This window comes from Filicampus tigris, chromosome 4 (genome assembly GCF_054856515.1).
Source record: "Filicampus tigris isolate MCC_2025a chromosome 4, RoL_Ftig_1.0, whole genome shotgun sequence".
Classification (NCBI taxonomy): Eukaryota; Metazoa; Chordata; class Actinopteri; order Syngnathiformes; family Syngnathidae; genus Filicampus; species Filicampus tigris.
Genome location: NC_141220.1, coordinates 13,942,769 through 13,963,488, shown reverse-complemented (window position 1 = coordinate 13,963,488; position 20,720 = coordinate 13,942,769). Strand labels below are relative to the sequence as shown.

Below are 20,720 nucleotides of genomic sequence, written 5' to 3'. Positions count from 1 at the left end.
CACAACTCAACAGACTGTCAGTGTAGTGCAGATTTCTCACTTCTGTGCTATATCGATGAGAATTACTGACACAGTGTTTTATGACGTTTGAATCACCTGCAAGCCATTAGTCACTATTCCCCTACATTCACTACGATCGGACTCACAGTCTCTGCAGTGAACCCTCACTAGTCTCAGAGGGGAATAATGTACACACTCCTTTAAAAATCTTTATACTTTTTTTATTGCAATTTTCAGATCTAAATACGCATACCTCAAGCTATGTACCCAAAACATTTTGATATTATTTCAAATTAAATTTACAGATGGGTGGATTGGGGTGGATGGCTGTTTCCCAAACAACTCTGTCTGGAGTTGGACACTTGTAACGTATGTTGAGAGGTTACCCAGTACCAGCTGATCAGCGGTTAACTTCTGCTCCTGACAATAGCGATCTGAACTTTTCAATGCATCACCTGGAGGAGTTCACCAAACATGGCTCATTAGTTTGGGCATTACAGAAAGAGAGGGCAGTGTTTTCTTTACTGGTGAACAGTTGATGTTTTACTGAAAAATTAAGTTAAAAAATGGTGATTCATGAATTTCCAGGGGATTACTGTACTTCCCCTTATGTGAATTTGACTCTGTGATGCATTTGTGTAATGAGCTAACATTCCGATTTACGTTTGTTTTTACAACATCCTAGTGTTTGCCTCAAACTTGACGTGACTTGAACTCTTTGTGGAAGAGATCAATGCAGCTAAGTGTTTTTCAACAGTGGGATGCATGCACTCAAAACAAAATATTCAAGCCCTTCTTTGAGATGACACATTAAATTGCTGCCGGATTTACTCAAACAAATCGATTAAATACGAAATTCATCTACATTAATTAGCTGTAACGTAATATTTTTACATTTAGATTCATGAACTCAAAACAAATACTTTCACCTCACCATTATCTCACAAATAATGGGTTTCGTTTTGAACTGGGAACGCCCAACACGCACCCACACAACTGATCCATCCCCTTCTTTGATGTGACACATTAAATTACTGTTTGATTTGCTCAAAAAAACTATTAAATACTGAATGCATTTACATTTAATTGCTGTAACGTAATACTTTCACCTTTACATTCATGAACTCAAAACAAATACTTTCTGGTCGACATCAATTCAAAACAAATGTGTTTCATTGAACTGGGACCACCCATTGCACATGTTCAATCTTTTCTTAGTGATCTCTTTGGAAGCCCAAAAGAGTCAAAATTGAATATATTAACACAACATTTTGAAATAAATACTATTTTAACAAATGACAGACACATGTATAATATGGCCATTAAATTGTAAGGTTCTTAACCTGTTCTTTATCATTTTATTATAATTAATATTTCATAATGATTATTTGGACAAAATCATACTTTTTTAAATAACTTTTATTTTATAAAAATTTTAAAAAGGTTCTTTTTTTTCCTCTTTTTTTTTTTTTTTTTTTACAAAGTCCATGTTTATTTGGTAATGTCCTTTTCCATAATGGCCAGTTTATTTCATAATGCCGTTGTTCAGCACAATGACTTGCTCTGTCAATCAAGTCACATGAGGCGGGGCCAGTTATGTGATTCGCTGGGCCACGTACAGAATGGTATTATGAAATATAACAGCTATTGTGAAAAGGGCCATTATGAAATAAAAATGGACTTTGTAAATGAAAGAATTTTACTTTAGACCAACTTTATTATTTTGAGTTGAACAAAGGTAAATCGGTTTAGGCCGATTACAGTACTTAATTGGTTTTGGCCTTATTTGATGAAGATGAGTTTGACCAACTCAATTAAATCATATTGCAAGAAGATATTTTCTTTATTGGTTATACTTGGAAAAGATGAGTTTAACCCTAACCCTAATGGATGGAAATCCTGCCCAAAATGTAATTGTGTTCATCCAATGAGCTATTTTTTTGAGTGTGGTTTGGGAAAAGATTCATTGAAACCGATGACTTCCATTGTTTAATATTCAGTTTTTGACCTCGTTTGGGTAGGTCAGGTAAAAAACAAAAAACAAAAACAAACAACTGAAATCTCCCACTCATGTCTTTGCACATGGGTGAGAAATAGGTTGTGCTATTCCTAGATTACAGTAAAAACCAACACCCTTCTCAGCCTGTTACACCCAGCAACTCATAAGCTAAATCATACTGAATCACAATCACAATCACAATCACACCTAGGGGCAATTTAGACAGTCCAATCAACTTACCATGCATGTTTTTGGAATGTGGGAGGAAACCGGAGTACCCGGAGAAAACCCTCGCAGGCACGGGGAGAACATGCAAACTCCACACAGGGAGGCCGGAGCCGGGATCAAACCCACGACCTCTGAACTGTGAGGCGGACGTGCTAACCAGTCGACCACTGTGCCGCCATTGTATTAAATATTTTGCCTTTAAAAGGTAATAATGTTCATGTTTGATAGACACTGTCAGGGATGTATTAATTTAATAATGCTGTATATTCAAATCATTACTGTACACTGTGGAGAAAAAAAGGGGAGTGATATATATTTGAAAAACCTCTGAAATATTTTTCAGAAGTAAATTTACAAGAATAGTTTTTGAGTAAATTTTATTACATTAAAAAAAGTCACTCGACGGCTGATGCGGAGTATATAAGGCAGTTTCATTTAGATAGCACATCTCATACACAAGGCAACTCAACGTGATTGAGGATTAAACCCACAACCGCCAGGTTGTGAGACAGCCAACCTGAGCCATGCCGCTCCTACTGTGTTTTAGTATGTTGCTGGTGTCAGGTGGAATCATTGTACCTCCAAAGAGACATTTTTGGTCTCCTTTTGGAGACACCAGCAATAAACTGACACACAGTCGGAGCAGCATGGCTCAGGTGTAGATTGGCCATTTCTGGGTTCGATCCTCAACCACATTGAGTTGCCTTGCGTATGAAATTAGGTAAAAAAAAGAACTGCCTAGTGCCTTTCCTTTCCTCAACCCTTCAGTGACTTTTTTAATTTAATATACTAGTAAAAATTTACTCCAAAACTCTACTTGTAAAATTTACTTAGAATTTCTGAGAGAAAAAAAAAATCCTAGGATTTTTCGAGCAAATATCACTCCCCAATTTTTTACAGTGTACACTAAAAAAAATGCTGTGCATCCTTGACTCAATTTTATTTCGTCAAGCGGTTGCACAAAATAAAATCATCTGAATCCAGATAGATTCTTTAAGAAGACGTAGATACGTCTACTTTAAAAATATATCTGGATGCAGACGATTTTATTTTGTGCAACCACTTGACAAAATAAAATTGAGTAAATTCGACATTCCATTTTTTCCACTGTAATTGTAGTTTGCAGTAATGTACAAGGGAACTGCATTGTAACGAGACTGGATTCTCTCATGTAACTAATTGGGGTAAGCAAAATATATCCCACATTGCTCTCAGTGAGATGCCCAATCCCATACCCATGCATCCCTGACTGTTTAATTCAGATGATTATAAATTAGATTGATTACCTCTAATATCCTCTAATGAGACACAAAGTGCACCCCAAAAAATGATTTATTGAATCAACTTGACTCAACCGTGCTACAAAAAGTCATCTAAAAGATTAGCTGGTAAATTCAATGTAAACGTACTTATGTAAATCTAAATGCATCTTAACAAAGTTGTAAATAAAGTGTTGTCATTAAAGGGGTGCCCACCCCACAAATCATCTTTTTTTTCTGTTAAACTGTATACACGGTTGTCTACTAATGCTGTATACATGTCCTGGTCACTGTTTTTTAGTGCATGTTTGTTAAAATCTTGAATTTGGGGCAAAAAAAAACCCATCTGTGTGAAGCCATCTTCAGGTTAAACAATGCGCTGCGTGTGAATTTGGCTTTTTGTCCTCTGATTTGATTAGCAGGGAATCCTGATGTCACTTCCTGAATCTTGACGTAGTCTCTGCTACCATAGGGTATATAAGCGGTTCAGTCTCGTACACGCCGCCGTAGCATGTTTGAGTTGCAATAGTAGGGTTTGCGAACATCTTTATATCGATTTTCAGGTTGGTGATTTGTTAGCATAGCATTTGGTTCATTTGTTTAACATAGCTTGTCATGGTATAGAAATGATTTAGGTTGTAGTTTGTCACTGCTACTGTCAATCACAGCCAGATCACGCCCAACCCTCTCCCATCTCGCAAGTCCAGTGGTCCTCCAAGCCATTGCCCCGTTGAGCGCCGTCTTCAAATATTAGTGAGGGGTGGAGCAAGGGTCTGGTAGGGGGGTGAGTTACCCTTTAATGAAACTCATTGCCAGTAATTAGACTCCTGAACTTCAATCCTATCTCAAGCGAGATTCCAGAGCAGTCATTTCTCCCTCTTATCTCACAATTTTACAGTGAAGTAAACAGTTTACATTGTGGGAATGCGAGGCCATCCTGCGGCCACTCATCCTGAGAGAAAGCCTTGTCAATATTTTGAAGTTGATGTAATGCGTCCTCTACTGTTTATGTGTGTATGGGGGGGGGGGGGGGGGGAATACAGGGCCTTGTTGTTTTTCTTAGATCATGGTAATCCACAGCGTTTATCAAAAATCGGCATCCCAGTGGTGCAAAAGATTTAGATTGGAATTAATAGAGCCGTTATTGACGGCCGAAATAATAACTCGTAAATATTTTTATATTTTTTAAATAAAATGAAATTGGAGCATGGAAATTATAGATGGACTGAGACAGGAAAAGTCCAATTACAGGAACATCGTTAATCCATCTAAACTTTTTAATATTTGATTAATTGATTAATAATGCATCATAGGTTGAGAACAACCGGTGTAGTTGTAGTGCTAAAGGCAGCCGGTGTGGTCGTCACCAGTCGGCTCTTTTGCATTTTTCTCAAACACCGTATGCTGTTATTCATTATTTTTCAGTAAATTGGTGTAACAATCACACTTTAGTTTGATGTGCAATGTAGATATGGGCATTCCATCCCAAGGACGGAACGATCCGTCCGTCCGGCCATTTTGTGGACGGACGCATGGAATGTATGGACGGAAGGGCGTTAAAAGGACGACGGAGGGACGAGGATGGAAGGGCACCCAGGTCGCGGACGGATGATGGACAGGCAAAAAAGGGTAAAGTGCCCATCTATGGTTAATAGTATATGCACAGCTGCAACATATACATGCATTTGTATACACACATACAGCATTATGTCTTATGTAGACTGCTTGGATTAAATACATTTTCTTTGCTTGCCCTTAAAATGCAGCGTCATGTTTGTCATATGTAGATTTCTTTCTAGATAAAAACAACATTAGGTGAGCTCAGCAATCGGTGTTGAGTAGCGTACAGTACTTTAATGAACTGCTGCATTATTGTGTTTTATTTAGGTTCTCGAAAATAACGCTCTTGTGAATAATAACATTGAAAATATACAAATAAATATACTAGTTAAAAATAGCCCTTTGAGTAACTCATACTAATGTTCACAAACAGTAAACAGTTCATTAAATTAAAGTACAGAGAAGTTGATACGATTTGTCCAAAAATAACTTGTCCTTTTTTTGTCAAGAATTGGAATTGAGAATAATTAGAAACTGGAATCGAATCAAAGAACTGGAACCAGAATCGTCCAAATTCACACGATGTCCAAAACGAGTAATTATTTATTTAATAAACAGTGATATTATATATTTTCTAACTTTATTTTTTTTTCTCTCTGAAGAACCCATAAAAGGGTATTTGGTTATCTATTTCACAAAGTGTTATTTCTTTCCTGACCTTTTTTTTCTGTGAAGAACCCAGAAAGGATTATTTGATTTTTATTGATTTCATAAATAGTATAATTCTATTTCACATACTGTAGTGTTATTTATTTACTGATTTTTTTCTGTGACGACCTCAGAGAGGGTTACTTGGTTATTATTTATAAATTGTGTTATTTATTTAATTAATAGTGCTATTATTTTATATATTTCCTGACTTTCTTTCTGTAAAGATCCCGGAAAGGGTTATTAATATTTGGTTATGTGTGGCTTTCTGGAAAACAAGAAATGTTTACGTTTAGGCACCCCTGTGATTGTCACAATTTTTCTGTTACAAACTGACCCCGGACCTCTATCCGAGAAGGCAAAAGTTGTGTGGCCCTCATAGATTAAAAGTTTGGGGACCCCTGCTTTAATGCAACTCATTGTCAGTAACTAGACTGCCAAAGTTCAACCCTATCTCCCGCACAATTCCCAATGAGTCATTTCCCCCTCTTATCTCCCAATTTTACAGTGAAGTAAACAAGTTAAATTGTGTGGAATGTGAGGCGACTGCTCGCTCGGACTTGCTGTCAACAACCTCGTCAATATTTTGAAGCTGGTGTCATGCTTCCTTGTTAAGTTTGTTGCAGCTTAACGATGCATTGGGAAGAATGGACGACGGATATATTAAGTTTGTTCAGCCAAACGTGACGTATTTATTGCGAACTCAGAGAAAAACGCACGCAGAACATTACACATCAACTGAGGACATTTTAACAGTACAGTATTCCCTAACATTCATCTACTGTTTACGTTTTTGCTTTTTAATAGCTCATGGTGAGGGCTGGTTCCTGGGCACAGGCGAACCTGCTGGAGGGGGCACCAAATCACTGAAATGTATAGATGTGACACCAGATAACTGTGCGAACATGTCAAAATTACCAAAGCTATCCAGAGTACAGGGAAGAAAAAAAGAAGAGGAAAACTGGAAGAAACAGAATTCAAGTTGTTGTTTGACAGTAATTAAACTGTCTTGGAATGACGATAATGTTCCATTTTATATTTTAAATTGTGCGATGTTATCTTTTTAAAGTCAATGTTAAAAATTCAACTTTTCTTGTAAGCCTATGTAAATCATCAATGGAGGGAGGCGCCAAATAAAAGCTCGCCTAGGGTGTTACATTGGCTATCATGACTCAGCTTGGTCGTTATCCGAGCCCTGAGCAACTGTGATGTCATTTTCAGTGGACAGAAGTGACAAAATGGCCGCCTCCTGAGCTGGCTAAAAACGCTTGCATTTGTTCCACAAACACAATATGGGTGGGTCTGCATAGAACACATTCTTGAAAAAATGTTTGGGTTGACTCCCTCTTTAAAAGAGCTTCCGTCCTTACATTCCGTCAGTCCGTTGTTAACTAAATGTTAACAGTTAGTTAACAAAACAAAATTGCTACCCACCTTTTTCCTCGTCAATGAAATGGGCGTCCTATGGCGTAATCCATGGTATTACATGTCTTGAACCAAATACCTGTGAGTGTGGTATTGCAGAAGAGAACAGTGGTCTTTCTTTTTAAAAGAACCCAACACAACACATCCGTCGGTACTTGACTTAATTAGGTTACAAACACAGGGACGGCCAAAACCCACTTCCGTCCTTGCTTAGTATGTCCGCCTCGTCCTCCGTCCCCAAAATAGGCATCCGTCCTGGGACGGAATAGCCATCTCTGGTATAACATCCTTGGATATCCATCTACTTTACCTTAATATTTGAATGTTTTGACTGATTTAATTCAACATTGTGCGTGTTTAATATGGAGTGGATGGACCGATGTTGTTTCCACCACAACTGTTTTTTTTCTTGCCCGCAGTTGGTAAGTGGCAATGAAACTTTATTATTCATTCTTTTCATTATTTTAAAATAATCATCAACTGTCAAGATCGTCTAATGGAGCATGGTCGAGGTAAGCATATTTCAGGTAGGTCAATCGAAGGTTTAGATTGCCTGTTAAGAGGAAGAGTGGGAGCGTCTTGAACCTTTCCGTCGCATGTGGGTCAGATGATGATGAGATGACTAATCAGGATTTGAGAATATTGGCAAATTGCAGGAAGTAAATCTGTGGCGAGTGCAAAACGAAAGGAATGTTCTTGTCATAAAGCACAAAAGAAATGAAAGACATTCTCTTTCATGTTTCCTAAAACACGTTCAAAGACTCGATCTTCAAACCCAAGTTACACTATTAATGCTGTTTTCAAATTGTATCGAGAAAATCTGTCTGTCACGTCCTCTTGATAAACGCCCACTTCTCCCGTACACAAGCGCATGTGAATGAGTCTGTTATTTTCCCACTGCACACGGTCCTTGAAGGCAGCACCTCTTACTACAACAGCCTGTTGACTGTTTTTGCTCACGTGCACCTTGAGACAGCTGTGTGCAAATAGGGGGCGTTCATGTGCCGTGTGCAGCTCCGTGTTTTGATGCTACTCAGATTGGAAAATATCTCTTATTTTTCCGCGATAAAAAGTTCAATCCGAATCAACATTATAATTAACAATACTATGAATACAAATTGAAATATTTGTATGGTCATACAAAACTGAATAAACTGTATTACCATATAAATTCCACACCAATGAACTTCATACAGTCATTACCTTAACTGTGAATTTATTTTTAAAATGTATTTATAAAGACGTTTTTCCATATAAACAGTAATATTTGAATGACCCCAGGGAGAAAATGCGATTACGTAATATTCAGAGCACACACACCATGACTCGCCTGAGTTGAATTTCTGCTCTCATTTACTGCACGAAATAAAAGGTCGTGTGCACAAACTCTTTGTAATCGTTCGTAACAAACGCATATTGCACACGGCCCCGATGCTCATTGGACTCTATAAAAGAGCAGCTTCTTGGGCGCCTTCCACAACAACGACATCAACCAAGCACCTGCACATCTCTCCAAGGAAGCTTAAAGCAACCGACCAGCCTACAGAATGGACCCTTGCGACTGCTCCAAGAGTGAGTATCGTCTAAGAAATGTCAATTCCATGTGGCATGTTTCTAGCTTGTGAATCGTGTTATGACCTTGATTATTTTTGGTGTGCAGCTGGAACCTGCAAATGCGCTGGATCATGTGCTTGCACCAACTGCTCCTGCACCACGTGCAAGAAGAGTGAGTCAAATCTGATAGTTAAATTGAACTACCTCGAGGGGATATTTTTAATGTCTTTCAAAATGTATTTAAATTTGCCGTTTTCACACTTAGCGAATTCAATCCCAAAGACACATTTGTCTTACTCACAGTCCAGCCATTTAATTTGTTTTTCAATTTTTTTTTTTCAAACGTTAGGGTGAAAGAGGGCCTGTAAATGCCGGGTACTGAATGAGTTAAATAACAATGACAAAATGCAACTCCCCCCTCTTGCAGGCTGCTGCCCATGCTGCCCCTCCGGATGCAGCAAATGTGCATCGGGCTGCGTGTGCAAAGGGAAGACATGTGACACTAGCTGCTGTCAGTGAGACGTGTCTGACCTCATCCCTCCCTTCATGGAAGGATGGAACCTTCATTTGATTCACTTAATTGTACCTGCTATGTCTAATGTGTTTTGTATCTGTTGTTCATTACTGAAATAAATGTTTTCCTTAATATGAATTCGGTTGGTGTACATCTTTTTTTACTGGTAGCTTGGGAATTTTAACTAGGTTTATAAAATTACACTACACGGTACTGTAGTTTCTGCCAAACATGTTTGAATTAAAAGTACTTTGACAAAGGTGGATGAGCTCTGAATTAAAATGGTTAAGCATCTGTTGTGCAAACTCCTAATTGTGAGTTTTCATTGAGGTGAAACTAAAGTGCTGAATTACTTTGAACAAATCTAGATCTTCAAACCCTTTGCTCATTTTTTTTCCCCCTACATGTATGGTTGCTTGGCCCCATTTCGCACTGCTGCCATCCGCCTTGAACTGATCAGAATGGTTCATTAACTTTTGAGGACTAAAAAACTCCACAATAAAATTGGTCAGAATAAATCACGAAAATCCTTGAAAGCAGTGATAACCAACCAATGTGCAGTAAGAAATTTTCCAATTTCACTTGTGGTTAAAAAAACAAAAATTACTAATGTATTTTTTATCCATCTATCCCTTCCAATAGTGATAGAATTAAATTCTTTTCCACTTGATGGCAGAAAAGAAATGTAATACAATGTCTGCAGTGGTTAAAACATCTGCCTCACAGTTCTAAGACTGGGGTTCAGGTTTGGGCTCTGGCATTCCTGTGTGGAGTTGCGTGTTCTCCCTGTGCTTTTCTGGGCACTTCCACCATTCCAGAATCCAAATTATCATCTGAATGTGTGAGTGGTTGTGTGCCCTGAGATTGGCTGGCGACCAGATCAGGGCCTCTCGTTTGAAATCAGCTGGGATAGGGTCCAACACATCTGCGACCTGAGTGATAAATGGTATAGATGGAATTTTGCAAGTTTTAACATTTATTCAAACTTTGTTCAAACCATTAACAAAAAACTCAACTTTCCTTCAGGTCGAGGTCAAGGTGAACTTTATTATCCCCAAGGGGCAATTCCTTTTACAGCCAGCAGTCAACATAAAAAAACCCATCAATAATCCACTCGCACACAAAACATAGGCAAAGTATACAAGTGTCATGCCATACTATTTAAATGGAAAACTGGTATGAATGAGTTCTTAAATCTGTTTATCCTGCATCTGGGCATACAGTATCTGCGCTCTAATGGCAACAGTTTATATTCAGCAGACAAAGGATGACGGCAGTCTGTTGTGATGGAATGGGCCTTTGCTACTACTTTCGCTTGATAAAGAGAGGAAAGTTCCTGGAAATTCAGGCCTTCAATCTTACTGCACATCTTAACAATGTGTTGCAAGCACTTTTTGTTTTTACAAGTAAGGGATCCAAACCAGCAGATAAACGAAAATGTTAAAACGGACTCAGTAAAACAAGAATAAAACATTTTCATGAAAACAGAATCAACATTAAAACCTCTCAGCTTCCTATAGAAGTGCATTAGCTGATGGGCCTTAGCACAAACCGAGTCAATGTAGGAATCAAAAGTTTGCTTGGTGTCAAGAGTTATCCTTTTTGTAATTTTCCACTACCCCCACCGGCTGGCCATGGATAAGGAGGAGAAGATTTCTGTCTAAAATCAATGACCATCTCCTTTGTTTTAGAAACATTGATTTCTAAGAAAGAACGATCACACCAATCGCTAAAAGGATTAACAACATTACCATGATCAAGGTCATCATTGTTTAAAAGTGACACAATTACAGAATTATCTTCAAATTTGATGATGAATCTATCCCTTTGATGACTCTGACACGTATCCCTTTGATAACTTTTGTATATAAAACAAATAAAAGATGAGAGAACACATCCTTGTGGGGATCCAGTGGAAGATAAAAGAGCATCTGATAAAACACCATTAACTGTTACTTTCTGAGGTCTATCTGTTAAAATTCCATCAACCAGCAAACTAGCCTGTGGTCAACATTGTGAGTGCTGGTGAGCTGATTTGCTAAAATGTGAGGTTATATGCCATTAAAAGCTGACGAAAAAACAATTAAAAGCAACCGTGCAAAATGAATCACATCACCCAGATGGCCTTGCACAATATTCAAGAGTGCATATAGCATCCTCAACACCCCTACCAGCCCCATAGGCAAATTGGAAAGTCCAATTTGTCTTGTATCAAATCCCTAATGTAATTTGTGATGATTTTTTTTCAAAGACCTTCATGACCAGGTAAGTAAGAGCTACAGGTCTGAAGGGACTACAAAATGATTTTGTTAATCACTTAGAATGAACCTGTGTATCCACTTTTTGTGACATTTTTGTGTGGTGGATTTTTCTAAGGTATGTGTGCCTTGGCTTGGGAAATGTTGGTAAACTGTTTTACAAGCATCTGATGATCTGGAATTTTATGACTTTGATGAGAAGAGTGAAAAATGCTTCTAATGGTAGGTGTGTGCAGCACGTAAATCATATAAACGTTATTAAAACGTAGAAAATGTGCAACCGTAAAATAAAATAAAATAAAATAAAATCCGGAAGGTTTTTGCTGTACAGTACTGTACAGTATTTTATCTAACTCCGGAACGGAAGTTTTGGACCAACTTTCGTTCCCTGTAGGAAACATTAAGGTACCGCACACCGGAAAGGAAGTATTGCGTTACACCTATGTATGCGTTTACTTTTGACTTGACGCGGTCTCCATGGCGGTTAAGCAATAGCGAATTACTTGCACTAAATATTATACTTGGAAAGTAAACCAACATGCCGAAGGTTGTGTCTAGAAGTGTTGTCTGCTCGGACACGCGAGACCGAGAGGAGTACGACGACGGAGAAAAGCCCCTTCATGTCTATTATTGCCTGTGCGGGCAGATGGTGTTGGTCCTGGACTGCCAGCTGGAGAAGCTCCCCATGAGACCCCGAGATCGAGCCCGGGTGATCGACGCCGTCAAACACGCGCACAAATTCTGCAACGTGGAGCAGGACGACAACACGTACATTAAAAGAGTCGAGGGCATCGAGAGGCAATACCGCAAAAAGTGCGGCAAGTGCGGCCTGCTGCTCTTCTACCAGCACCAGGAGAAAAACACACAGGCCACCTTCGTCGTGGAAGGAGCCGTGGTCAAATTTGGACAGGGGATCGGTAACACCAGCGTGTACAGTCAAAAGCAGCCCGAGGCTCCCAAGAAGGTCCGCGTGATGATGACGAAGCGAACCAAAGACATGGGCAAGTTCAGCTCCGTCACTGTGTCCACCATCGACGAAGAGGAGGAAGAGATCGAGGCCAGAGAGGTGGCCGACTCTTATGCCCAGAACGCCAAAGTGATCGAGAAGCAACTGGAGAGGAAAGGCATGAGCAAGAGGAGGCTTCAGGAGCTGGCTGAGTTGGAGGCCAAGAGGGCCAAAATGAAGGGCACCCTCATTGACAATCAGTTCAAGTAGACGCAGCCTGATGAAGGACACAAGCTCTGTGAAGTCAGTCTCAATGCAAAAGGACTTCTGTGGGACATTTTGTTGAAAGTGTTATTTTGTTGGGCTGCACAGTGTATAGTGGTGAGGATGTCCTCTCTGAATACGGTGCATGGATTTTCTCAATTTTATTTAGTACTTAGACCAAATAAACTGTTTGGTGTTTTAAAGAAAATGCTGTTTGTTTGTCCAAATGACACCCACACTGTTTTGCAATACTGAGTGTTTACATCACTACGTCGTCACGTAATTACTACTGTTAGCGTTATGACTTTACTACTGTTAGTGTAGGTTGGTGATAGGCTATGACCGTCATAAACCGAGGACGCCAGTAGATAAATGTTAAGCACTTACCTAATAGTCTTCTAGTGAAAAATAAAAGGCTAGGGAGTGTGGCAATTTGTAACGTGGCTCATGCTAACAAAAACAAAAAACAGCTGCATTTTGACACATAGGGCTTCAAACACTGATGTGAATTTTGGAGAGTGACTTTTTTTGTACTTTTCCATTTGTCAACTTTGATATATTAAATAACTGAATTAAAAGTTTAAATGCTTTACAGTACCTGCAGTAGACATTAAAGGGATCATCCAGCTAGGGTGGTCCGTTTTTCAATAACAAGCTCCGTTTATTTTTTATCAGGAGAATTATATTAGCTTGCATTTTAACTTTTATGAATGACGCCCACTCGTAGTGCGAGCTGAAGCCGTGCCGGACATGAACATAGTCGACGACAAGGAGCTGCATGACTTGATGTTAAGAAGCTGTTTTTGTTGTGTTCACCTCACCTGTTTAGCAATCGAAAGCTAATTGCTACCTTGCTGTTACTTTTAACACCACTGCAGTGGACTGCCGTGGGGGGAAAACGGCCATGCCTGGCTGCCGGCTGCATGGCTGCCTCCTGAGACTTAATAAAACTTTAGCGTAGCTACATGTCCGAAAACTTCAACCAGACGCCACGGGGTTCGTGTGCACATTCATGCTCTTGTCTGCTTCAACCTGTGTAAGTGAAGAAGCGACAGGTACGTTTTTTTTTTTTGTTGAGGTGATAATGACGTTTTCACATATGAGTTCATGTTTGAGCCAAAATATATGTCAGAACGCTTTTATATTTTTACTGGTTGCTGTTTCAAACTAAGCAATATAACAATGAATGGCCTCCCTGCTGTGACGTAGGCAGATGAGACGGAAAATATAGCAAGCCGAGCTCCAAAAGGGGACGTGACAATTTGTCGTAAATCTCATCCCAAAACTGCCCTTAAATCATTACAGATTCTTTTAGGGGGGTGAATTTTAGTGCTGATGTCATTTTTACATGCATACCTATAATATAAGTGCCAATGTTCTGTCCGCACAAGTGTCCCTTTAAATCTAAAATGCTGAATGGAAGTGTAATGTAAATATATCTAAAATATAAAAACTAAATTAAAATGCATTATACGTTAAATATCAATCTAAATGTTCTGAGTCAAAGTAAATTATTTACCTAACGTGCAAATTCAAAATTTTTGCGGAAGTACTGTACCCAAATTTAACGGTCAATGAGGAGTTTTTATAGTGTCAAATAAACAAACATCTTATCTGGGTTAATGCACTCTTGGACATGTTTATAGTGATGGTAAATACCTCAAATGGAAAAACATATTTGAGGAAACTTTATTTGACGAGTACTTCTGAGTTTTATGAAGGGTGTTGGTGTTGGTGTTGGACCTTTGACCTGTAGTCGCTACAGTTAGCCACTAGAGGGCTCACTTTGTCATTTTCAATTTTATGAAGTCCATCACAAATGAGTAAGCTTGTTTAGGACTAGTAGTTTCACTCGAAATGTTTAGATTTAACATTTAGAGCTTAGTCTTTTTCAAAAATAGACGATAAAAGATCATGTGCTTTAATGTTACTCTTGAAGTGTCGGCAGGGACTAGAGACCCAACTACTGTCAATTACACCGATCAACACATTAACATTTAACATTAAAAAAAGTGATCGAGCTGCTGGTTAACTTTTATAGATTTTTTTTGCACCCTCGTTTTTTTCTCTGAGTTGCCTTGTGCATGTTATTCTTAACTGTCACACAGTTGTAAAAATAAGTTAGCCGCTGTTGATATTGAAAAGTAAAAACAATAAACACATAAATGTTTTAAATATATTTGGCATTTCTTCCTTACAAAATTGGTAGATTTCTATGTAATATAACATTATTATTATCATTAATAATAATAATAATAATAATAATAATGTATCAGAGTTATATGATGCTTTTCTAGACAACTGGACATTGTAAAAAATACTGTACGAACTGCACAGAGCAACCAGTTGGTCACAGACTAGCTAAAACAGACTAGCTGAATCAGAAATGTTGCTTGGAGTGTTTTTCAGAACACAGCTACAGTATATGATTTGTTCAGGGACATGGTATATTTAACAATGGATGGACAAGGACAGTGACAAAACGACACCTAAGCATCAATTTGAATGAGTATTTAAGTAAAGATGCTAGTTTATCTTGTGATTCTTAGATGTGAAGAAAATGTGTTTGACGTTTTGATAATTGTTTCACAAACCTGTTGGGCAATTTTCTGCAGTACTGTTGTAGACCAGCTGATGGAGTATCGAGCTCTAATCCTGTCCATTGAAGAAGGCGAGCAAGTGTGATATCCGGTGCGGGTTTGCTGCCTCGTCCAATCAGCTTCGCCCGCTGAAGTGCCGGGGCAAATAACATACACTACGACGCTGCATGGTCTACTGGTGAATATAAGAGTGATTTTTTTTAACATTACGTCCCAAAGAGTCCACTCTGTAATCCGTCTCCAACAGCAGGTAAAGAAATAGTGGTCTCCCTGTGACTATGTGCAAAAAGGTGCAATAAGTATTTTGATCTTGAGCTATTCCTTGTCCATGTGAGTTAGCATTAGCCCGCATGCTAATAGCGATTTGCCTTCGAAAGGCTAACTCGCTTACAGTAACACTAAGCCGCACATCAAAACGAGATCAATGTGGCATCTAGGTTGTAAATCTCAGTGTTTTGGTCATAACTGCCTTTGTTTGTGTACACACAAAGCAGAAATTGCTGGTCTTGATTATGATAGAATATATTAGCAGTGTGCTAGCTAGTGCCAATTTAATGTGACAGCAATGCGCGCGAGAGTTGCAAGAGTGTTGACAACTGTCAAAGGAGTTTTTTCCCCATCAAGGTCCAGTTGGATTGAACGGCAGTTTGGATAATGGATGGATAGATGGTTTTACTTCCTAGAGGCCTTTTACCATGATAAGTAGCAACTTATCACTTCAAATGTCAGGACTTTCAAATTAATTGAATTATTCTTTGAATGTGGTTATCTAAATTATGTTATATGCGTTTCCCTACTATTTGTTTTGAGCTCAACCAAATGCATGTTTTTGTTGGAATAACATCCATTCATTTTCTGAAGCTCTTGTCCTCCTCAGGGTCACGGGTGAGCAGGCGCCTCTTCCAGCTGACATTGTCCGCGTGGCCAGGTAACCTGGACTGGTCATCTGACAACTGCATGGCACATACAGGCGACCTACCATTCACACTTATTCTGTATACAATTGGTTAACCACATTGAAGACTACTGTGATTGTCTGGCAACCAATACAGTATGTACCCCACTGCATGCATCTAATCAGCTGGAATAGGCTCCAGCATGGTTACCCTAATGAAGATAAGCATGATTTATTAAAAAAAAAAAAAAGATTTATGGACATTCTTAAAATACAACAATGCCATCAAACCTACTTTTGTGATTTACCTTGTAGATGGCAAGTATTGTCTTTTAGCACATATTCTGCCCCACAGAGGCATGGATGCAGAGGGCTTTGGGGAGCTGCTGCAGCAGGCCGAGCAGCTGGCTGCGGAAACGGAGGCCGTGTCGGAGCTGCCGCATGTTGAGAGGAACCTTCAGGAGATCCAACAGGCAGGGGAGAGACTTCGGTCACGCACGCTCACCCGAACATCACAGGATGCTGCGGACGTAAAAGCGTAAGGACTTTGCCTGCATATGAATTCAAATGTAGCTGTCAAAATTACCTTTTGACATTGTTTGATGTGATACCTTTATGAACTTTCCAACATGTTTTTTTTCTGCTGCTAACTTCTATACGTAATATAATGTTCCTGTAAACATGTTCATTTGAACTTGGCTGACTGACACCACAGCCACAGTCTATTTTGTCTTCTCATAGACACCAGGCTAAGCGACAGTAATCTTTGTTGTATCCCACTATCACATTTATTCATGGCCAATTTCTTTATCCACACCTCAGGTCTATCCTCCTCGGTTCCAGAGGTTTGGACATCTTCCACATTTCTCAACGACTGGAGAGTTTAAGTGCGGCTACTACCTTTGAGCCCCTGGAGCCAGTTAAAGACACTGACATACAGGTAGGACTCAATTAAGAGGCTGGTTCACCACTTCGCATTGATATCAATTACTGTATTTTTTAGCCTATAAGTTGCACCTTTTTTCAAAGTTAGCCTGGTCCTGTGACTAATACTCTATATAAAACTCTCTCTCTCGCTCTCTCTCGCAGTAAAACAGAGGTAACACTAGGGCTGAACGATTTCAGGAAAAAATTGTATTGTGATTTTTCTGACTGATATTGCGATTTCGATTTCATTTGCGATTTTCTTGAAATCAAGCTTCAGTGCAATAGTCACAATGTACAGTAACATTTACAAACAAAGTAACGTTTTACTGTACAAGTAAAGTTTTACTGTACTACTTGCCGTCAAGTATAAATATGCATTTATGTGCAATTTTGGCTCTCTCTCGCTCTCTTTCTCGCTCTCTCTATTGACTTATGTACAAAGAACATGTACATTAGCACAAAATGTAAAACCTTTTGGGGTTAAAATATGATTTTTATACACACAATTGCACATAAATGCATACTTATACTTGACGGCAAGTAGTACAGTAAAACTTTACTTGAACCATTTTTAAAAACTTGAAACAGGACTGCATCCCTCACAAAAGCGCTTTAGTGTCCTTGCATTATTAGAGTAATAGCTTTTAATTTTTTTGATGGTACAATGGCTTTTTGTGTCATGTTTGTAAATGTTACTGTACATTGTGACTATTGCACTGAAGCTTGATTTCAAGAAAATCGCAAATGAAATCGAAATCGCAATATCAGTCAGAAAAATCACAATACAATTTTTTCCTAAAATCGTTCAGCCCTAGTGTTACCTCTGTCTGTTCTACTATGAGAGTGAGTGAGAAGCAATACAGTTATCAGCACGTTGTGTGTTAGATTAACTGACTTTATTCACACAAAACAAGACAGCCCTCTTCTCTACTCAGCCCCAGTTGCTGAGGCAAACCAACTTATTCACATTTCTGAGATTTAAAGATGCCCTCTTCTTTCTGAAATGCTTCTTTCTACGCCCGCGGGCGACATCCGCAAGCCGCGGGAAACTGTACATCACCGTTCGCAACGAGTGCAAATGACTACCTGCTTATTTATTGTTCCATCTCTATTTTCTAAGAATATGAATTCCCCACCCAGAGGGCCTACCTGCTTTACTATTTACACACGCACGTGTCCGCTCTGCCGCTCACTGCACTGCACTGCACTGAGTGGGATTATGCATGGCGGTCATTCTGCGCATGCTTTAAACACGTCATATATTTTGACGCAATCAATAACAAAATTTAATTACCGCCCAATACCACAATAAGTTTGATAGCACTATTAATGACCTTATGATGGAAAGAGTACAGTGTTTCATGCCACAATGCTTCCTGGGAACTAAGGAGTGGATGAAAATGACAAAAGTACACAAAACCGTTTTTCTTCATAAGAAGCGTTGTCAGTTTGTTTAAAGTGCAATAAGTTTCCCATCCCTGGTCCTGTTTATCGTCAACCCAAAAAAATTAGTTGGAATAATATGTTCTAAGTGCCTTCACTAGTCTAAATATGGCATTCTGATTAATACAGTATTGTGTTTGTGGAATATGAGTTAAGCAGCAAAGTCCACCCGTTTTTAGCGGGCGGCCATTTTGTCACTTCTGTTGACTGAAAATGACATCACAGATGCTCAGGGCTCAGATAACAACCAATCATGGCTCAGCATCAGAAAACAGGTGAGCTGTGATTGGACGTTACCTGAATCCTGGGTAGTTGTGATATCATTTTCAGTAGACAGAAGTGGCAAAATGGCCGCCTGCTAAAAACGGCCCCCTCATGGCCAAAAACCGGCTGCATTTTGCTCCTTAACTCATATTTCATATTAATCATATTGCCTTGTTTCAACTAGTGGGCCTGCATAGAACATATTCTTGAAAAAATATGTTTGGGTTGACTTCCACTTTAAGTGTTTTTTTTCTCCCCAATTCCATCTTTGTCTCCTCTTAGTGCACCGGATGTAAATTCGTCTGGATGCTTTTGACCAACTGATTGACCGGTAGTGCACTTATCTTTTTGGCAGCTTTGGAGTACAGTACTATGCGTACAAACACATGCACGCACACACGCAGTCACACACACACGATCTAATTGACAAGAATAATTTCCTCTTTGTGTGGAGGCAAACCACCACTTCACTTTAGCAAGCAGCTTCCAGGAAGAAGGTTAAGCACAAACGTTACCATTGTGTAACATGGCCACTCTACAAGTCATAGTATGATAATTTATGAAGCATAGAACCGAATCAGTGCAGGAGTGTTGTTGATGACATTGCGTAGGACCCCACAAATATGGATTTTTCTTTTTTATGCCGATAGCAATTGTTGACAGAAAAAAAATACAGATTACCGATGAATTGGACAAATAAGTAAATGTAATTTGAATTTGAATCAACAAACGAGCTGAGCTTGATCTTTAGTGACAGACAGTTTCAAAACTTGCACAGACACACGTGCACAGAGAAAATGTCTTTCTTTTTTATTTTACATCATTTGAATTATCTTCATGAAACATTTTATATTCATATAAAATTTAAAAAGCACACTATCAAAATTGAAATGTAGCTGAGTCTATGGAACCCTACTATAATCTCTTCAAATTCAGCTGCACAAACACAGCGTCACAATTAGGGGTGTAACGGTACACGTGGTTGTATTAATACATTTCGGTATGGCATGTTCGGTTCGGTCCACTTTGCATTTTGCAGATAGCACGTCTAACATGCAAGGCATCATCTGACTGTGAATGCTTCTTAGACGAGGGAGCAAAAACGTCAAACTTAAATAGCGAGATTTATCATATTGTAACGTCTTCCATGAACACGCCGTCAGACGTGGTTTAATTATCACGTTTTTATTAATCCAAGTACAACTGCTCGTGCTGTTCTTTCTCCACTGCTCCACTCGCTTGCCGTACGATACATTCATGAACCTCGGAAACATAACAACTCAGCAACACACAATTCCGACCACAACACAGATAACCCGATTCGTTACAATATGCTATTCAACATTCAAAAATGTCAATGCCTAAATAGTGTATACAATTTCATAAAGACTTTTTAAAGTTACTGTATTTTTTTCATTATAAAAAGAGTTTTAATATAATTAGCAATAATTGTAACTGTTATTGTATGTATTTTTTTTTCATCACAAAAAGTGTATCTATGTACTGTAATGACAACTTGTCTTTAACTTGAATACTTAGATGCGTCACGGTCATAGGCTGTTGCTTGCTAAGTATTTAAAGATTTCAGTGTCTTAATAATTTACAAAATTAAGAGATCTTTATTGTTAGTGTATTTTTTATTCTGGTGTAATTCCTTAGAACATCACCAGAATGGTTCGCTTTTATTTATTTTTTCAAAACAAATGTCCCATTTACTTGTCACCTTTTCAAAATAAACATATTTATTTAAAAAAAATCTGTTTTTTTGTACGGAAAATATACCGAACCGAGCTTTCCAAAAAACTAACCGAACCGAAATGTGATTTAGCATACCGTTACACCCATAGTCACAATAGAAACTTGAACCTGAAACAAA

The 20,720-nt window shown here is 38.7% G+C and overlaps 3 protein-coding genes across 5 annotated transcripts in view; all 3 read left to right on the top strand.

The window, feature by feature from the left end:
• The first annotated feature begins 8,582 nt into the window (after window positions 1-8,582).
• Window positions 8,583-9,385, top strand: mt2 (metallothionein 2). The gene is made up of 3 exons (XM_086027928.1): window positions 8,583-8,751; window positions 8,840-8,905; window positions 9,161-9,385. Exons 1-3 carry the CDS (start codon window positions 8,727-8,729, stop codon window positions 9,250-9,252), a joined length of 183 nt encoding a protein of 60 aa, XP_085884054.1. The 5' UTR covers window positions 8,583-8,726; the 3' UTR covers window positions 9,253-9,385.
• Window positions 9,386-11,900: 2,515 nt separating this feature from the next.
• steep1 (STING1 ER exit protein 1) lies at window positions 11,901-12,923 on the top strand. Its single transcript, XM_086028615.1, has one exon. It carries the CDS (start codon window positions 12,044-12,046, stop codon window positions 12,719-12,721), a length of 678 nt encoding a protein of 225 aa, XP_085884741.1. The 5' UTR covers window positions 11,901-12,043; the 3' UTR covers window positions 12,722-12,923.
• Window positions 12,924-15,398: 2,475 nt separating this feature from the next.
• The window catches only part of nup93 (nucleoporin 93), a 29,928-nt gene continuing 24,606 nt past the window's right edge, over window positions 15,399-20,720 (top strand). For 2 of the 3 annotated variants that reach the window (XM_086029305.1, XM_086029303.1), the window contains exons 1-4: window positions 15,399-15,565; window positions 16,193-16,243; window positions 16,566-16,748; window positions 17,033-17,150. In XM_086029305.1, coding sequence (XP_085885431.1) covers window positions 16,570-16,748; window positions 17,033-17,150 — 297 coding nt within the window. In that variant the 5' untranslated portion in view covers window positions 15,399-15,565; window positions 16,193-16,243; window positions 16,566-16,569. Of the gene's footprint in view, window positions 15,566-16,176; window positions 16,244-16,565; window positions 16,749-17,032; window positions 17,151-20,720 lie in introns of all 3 variants that reach the window. The other variant, XM_086029304.1, reaches the window with a different exon arrangement.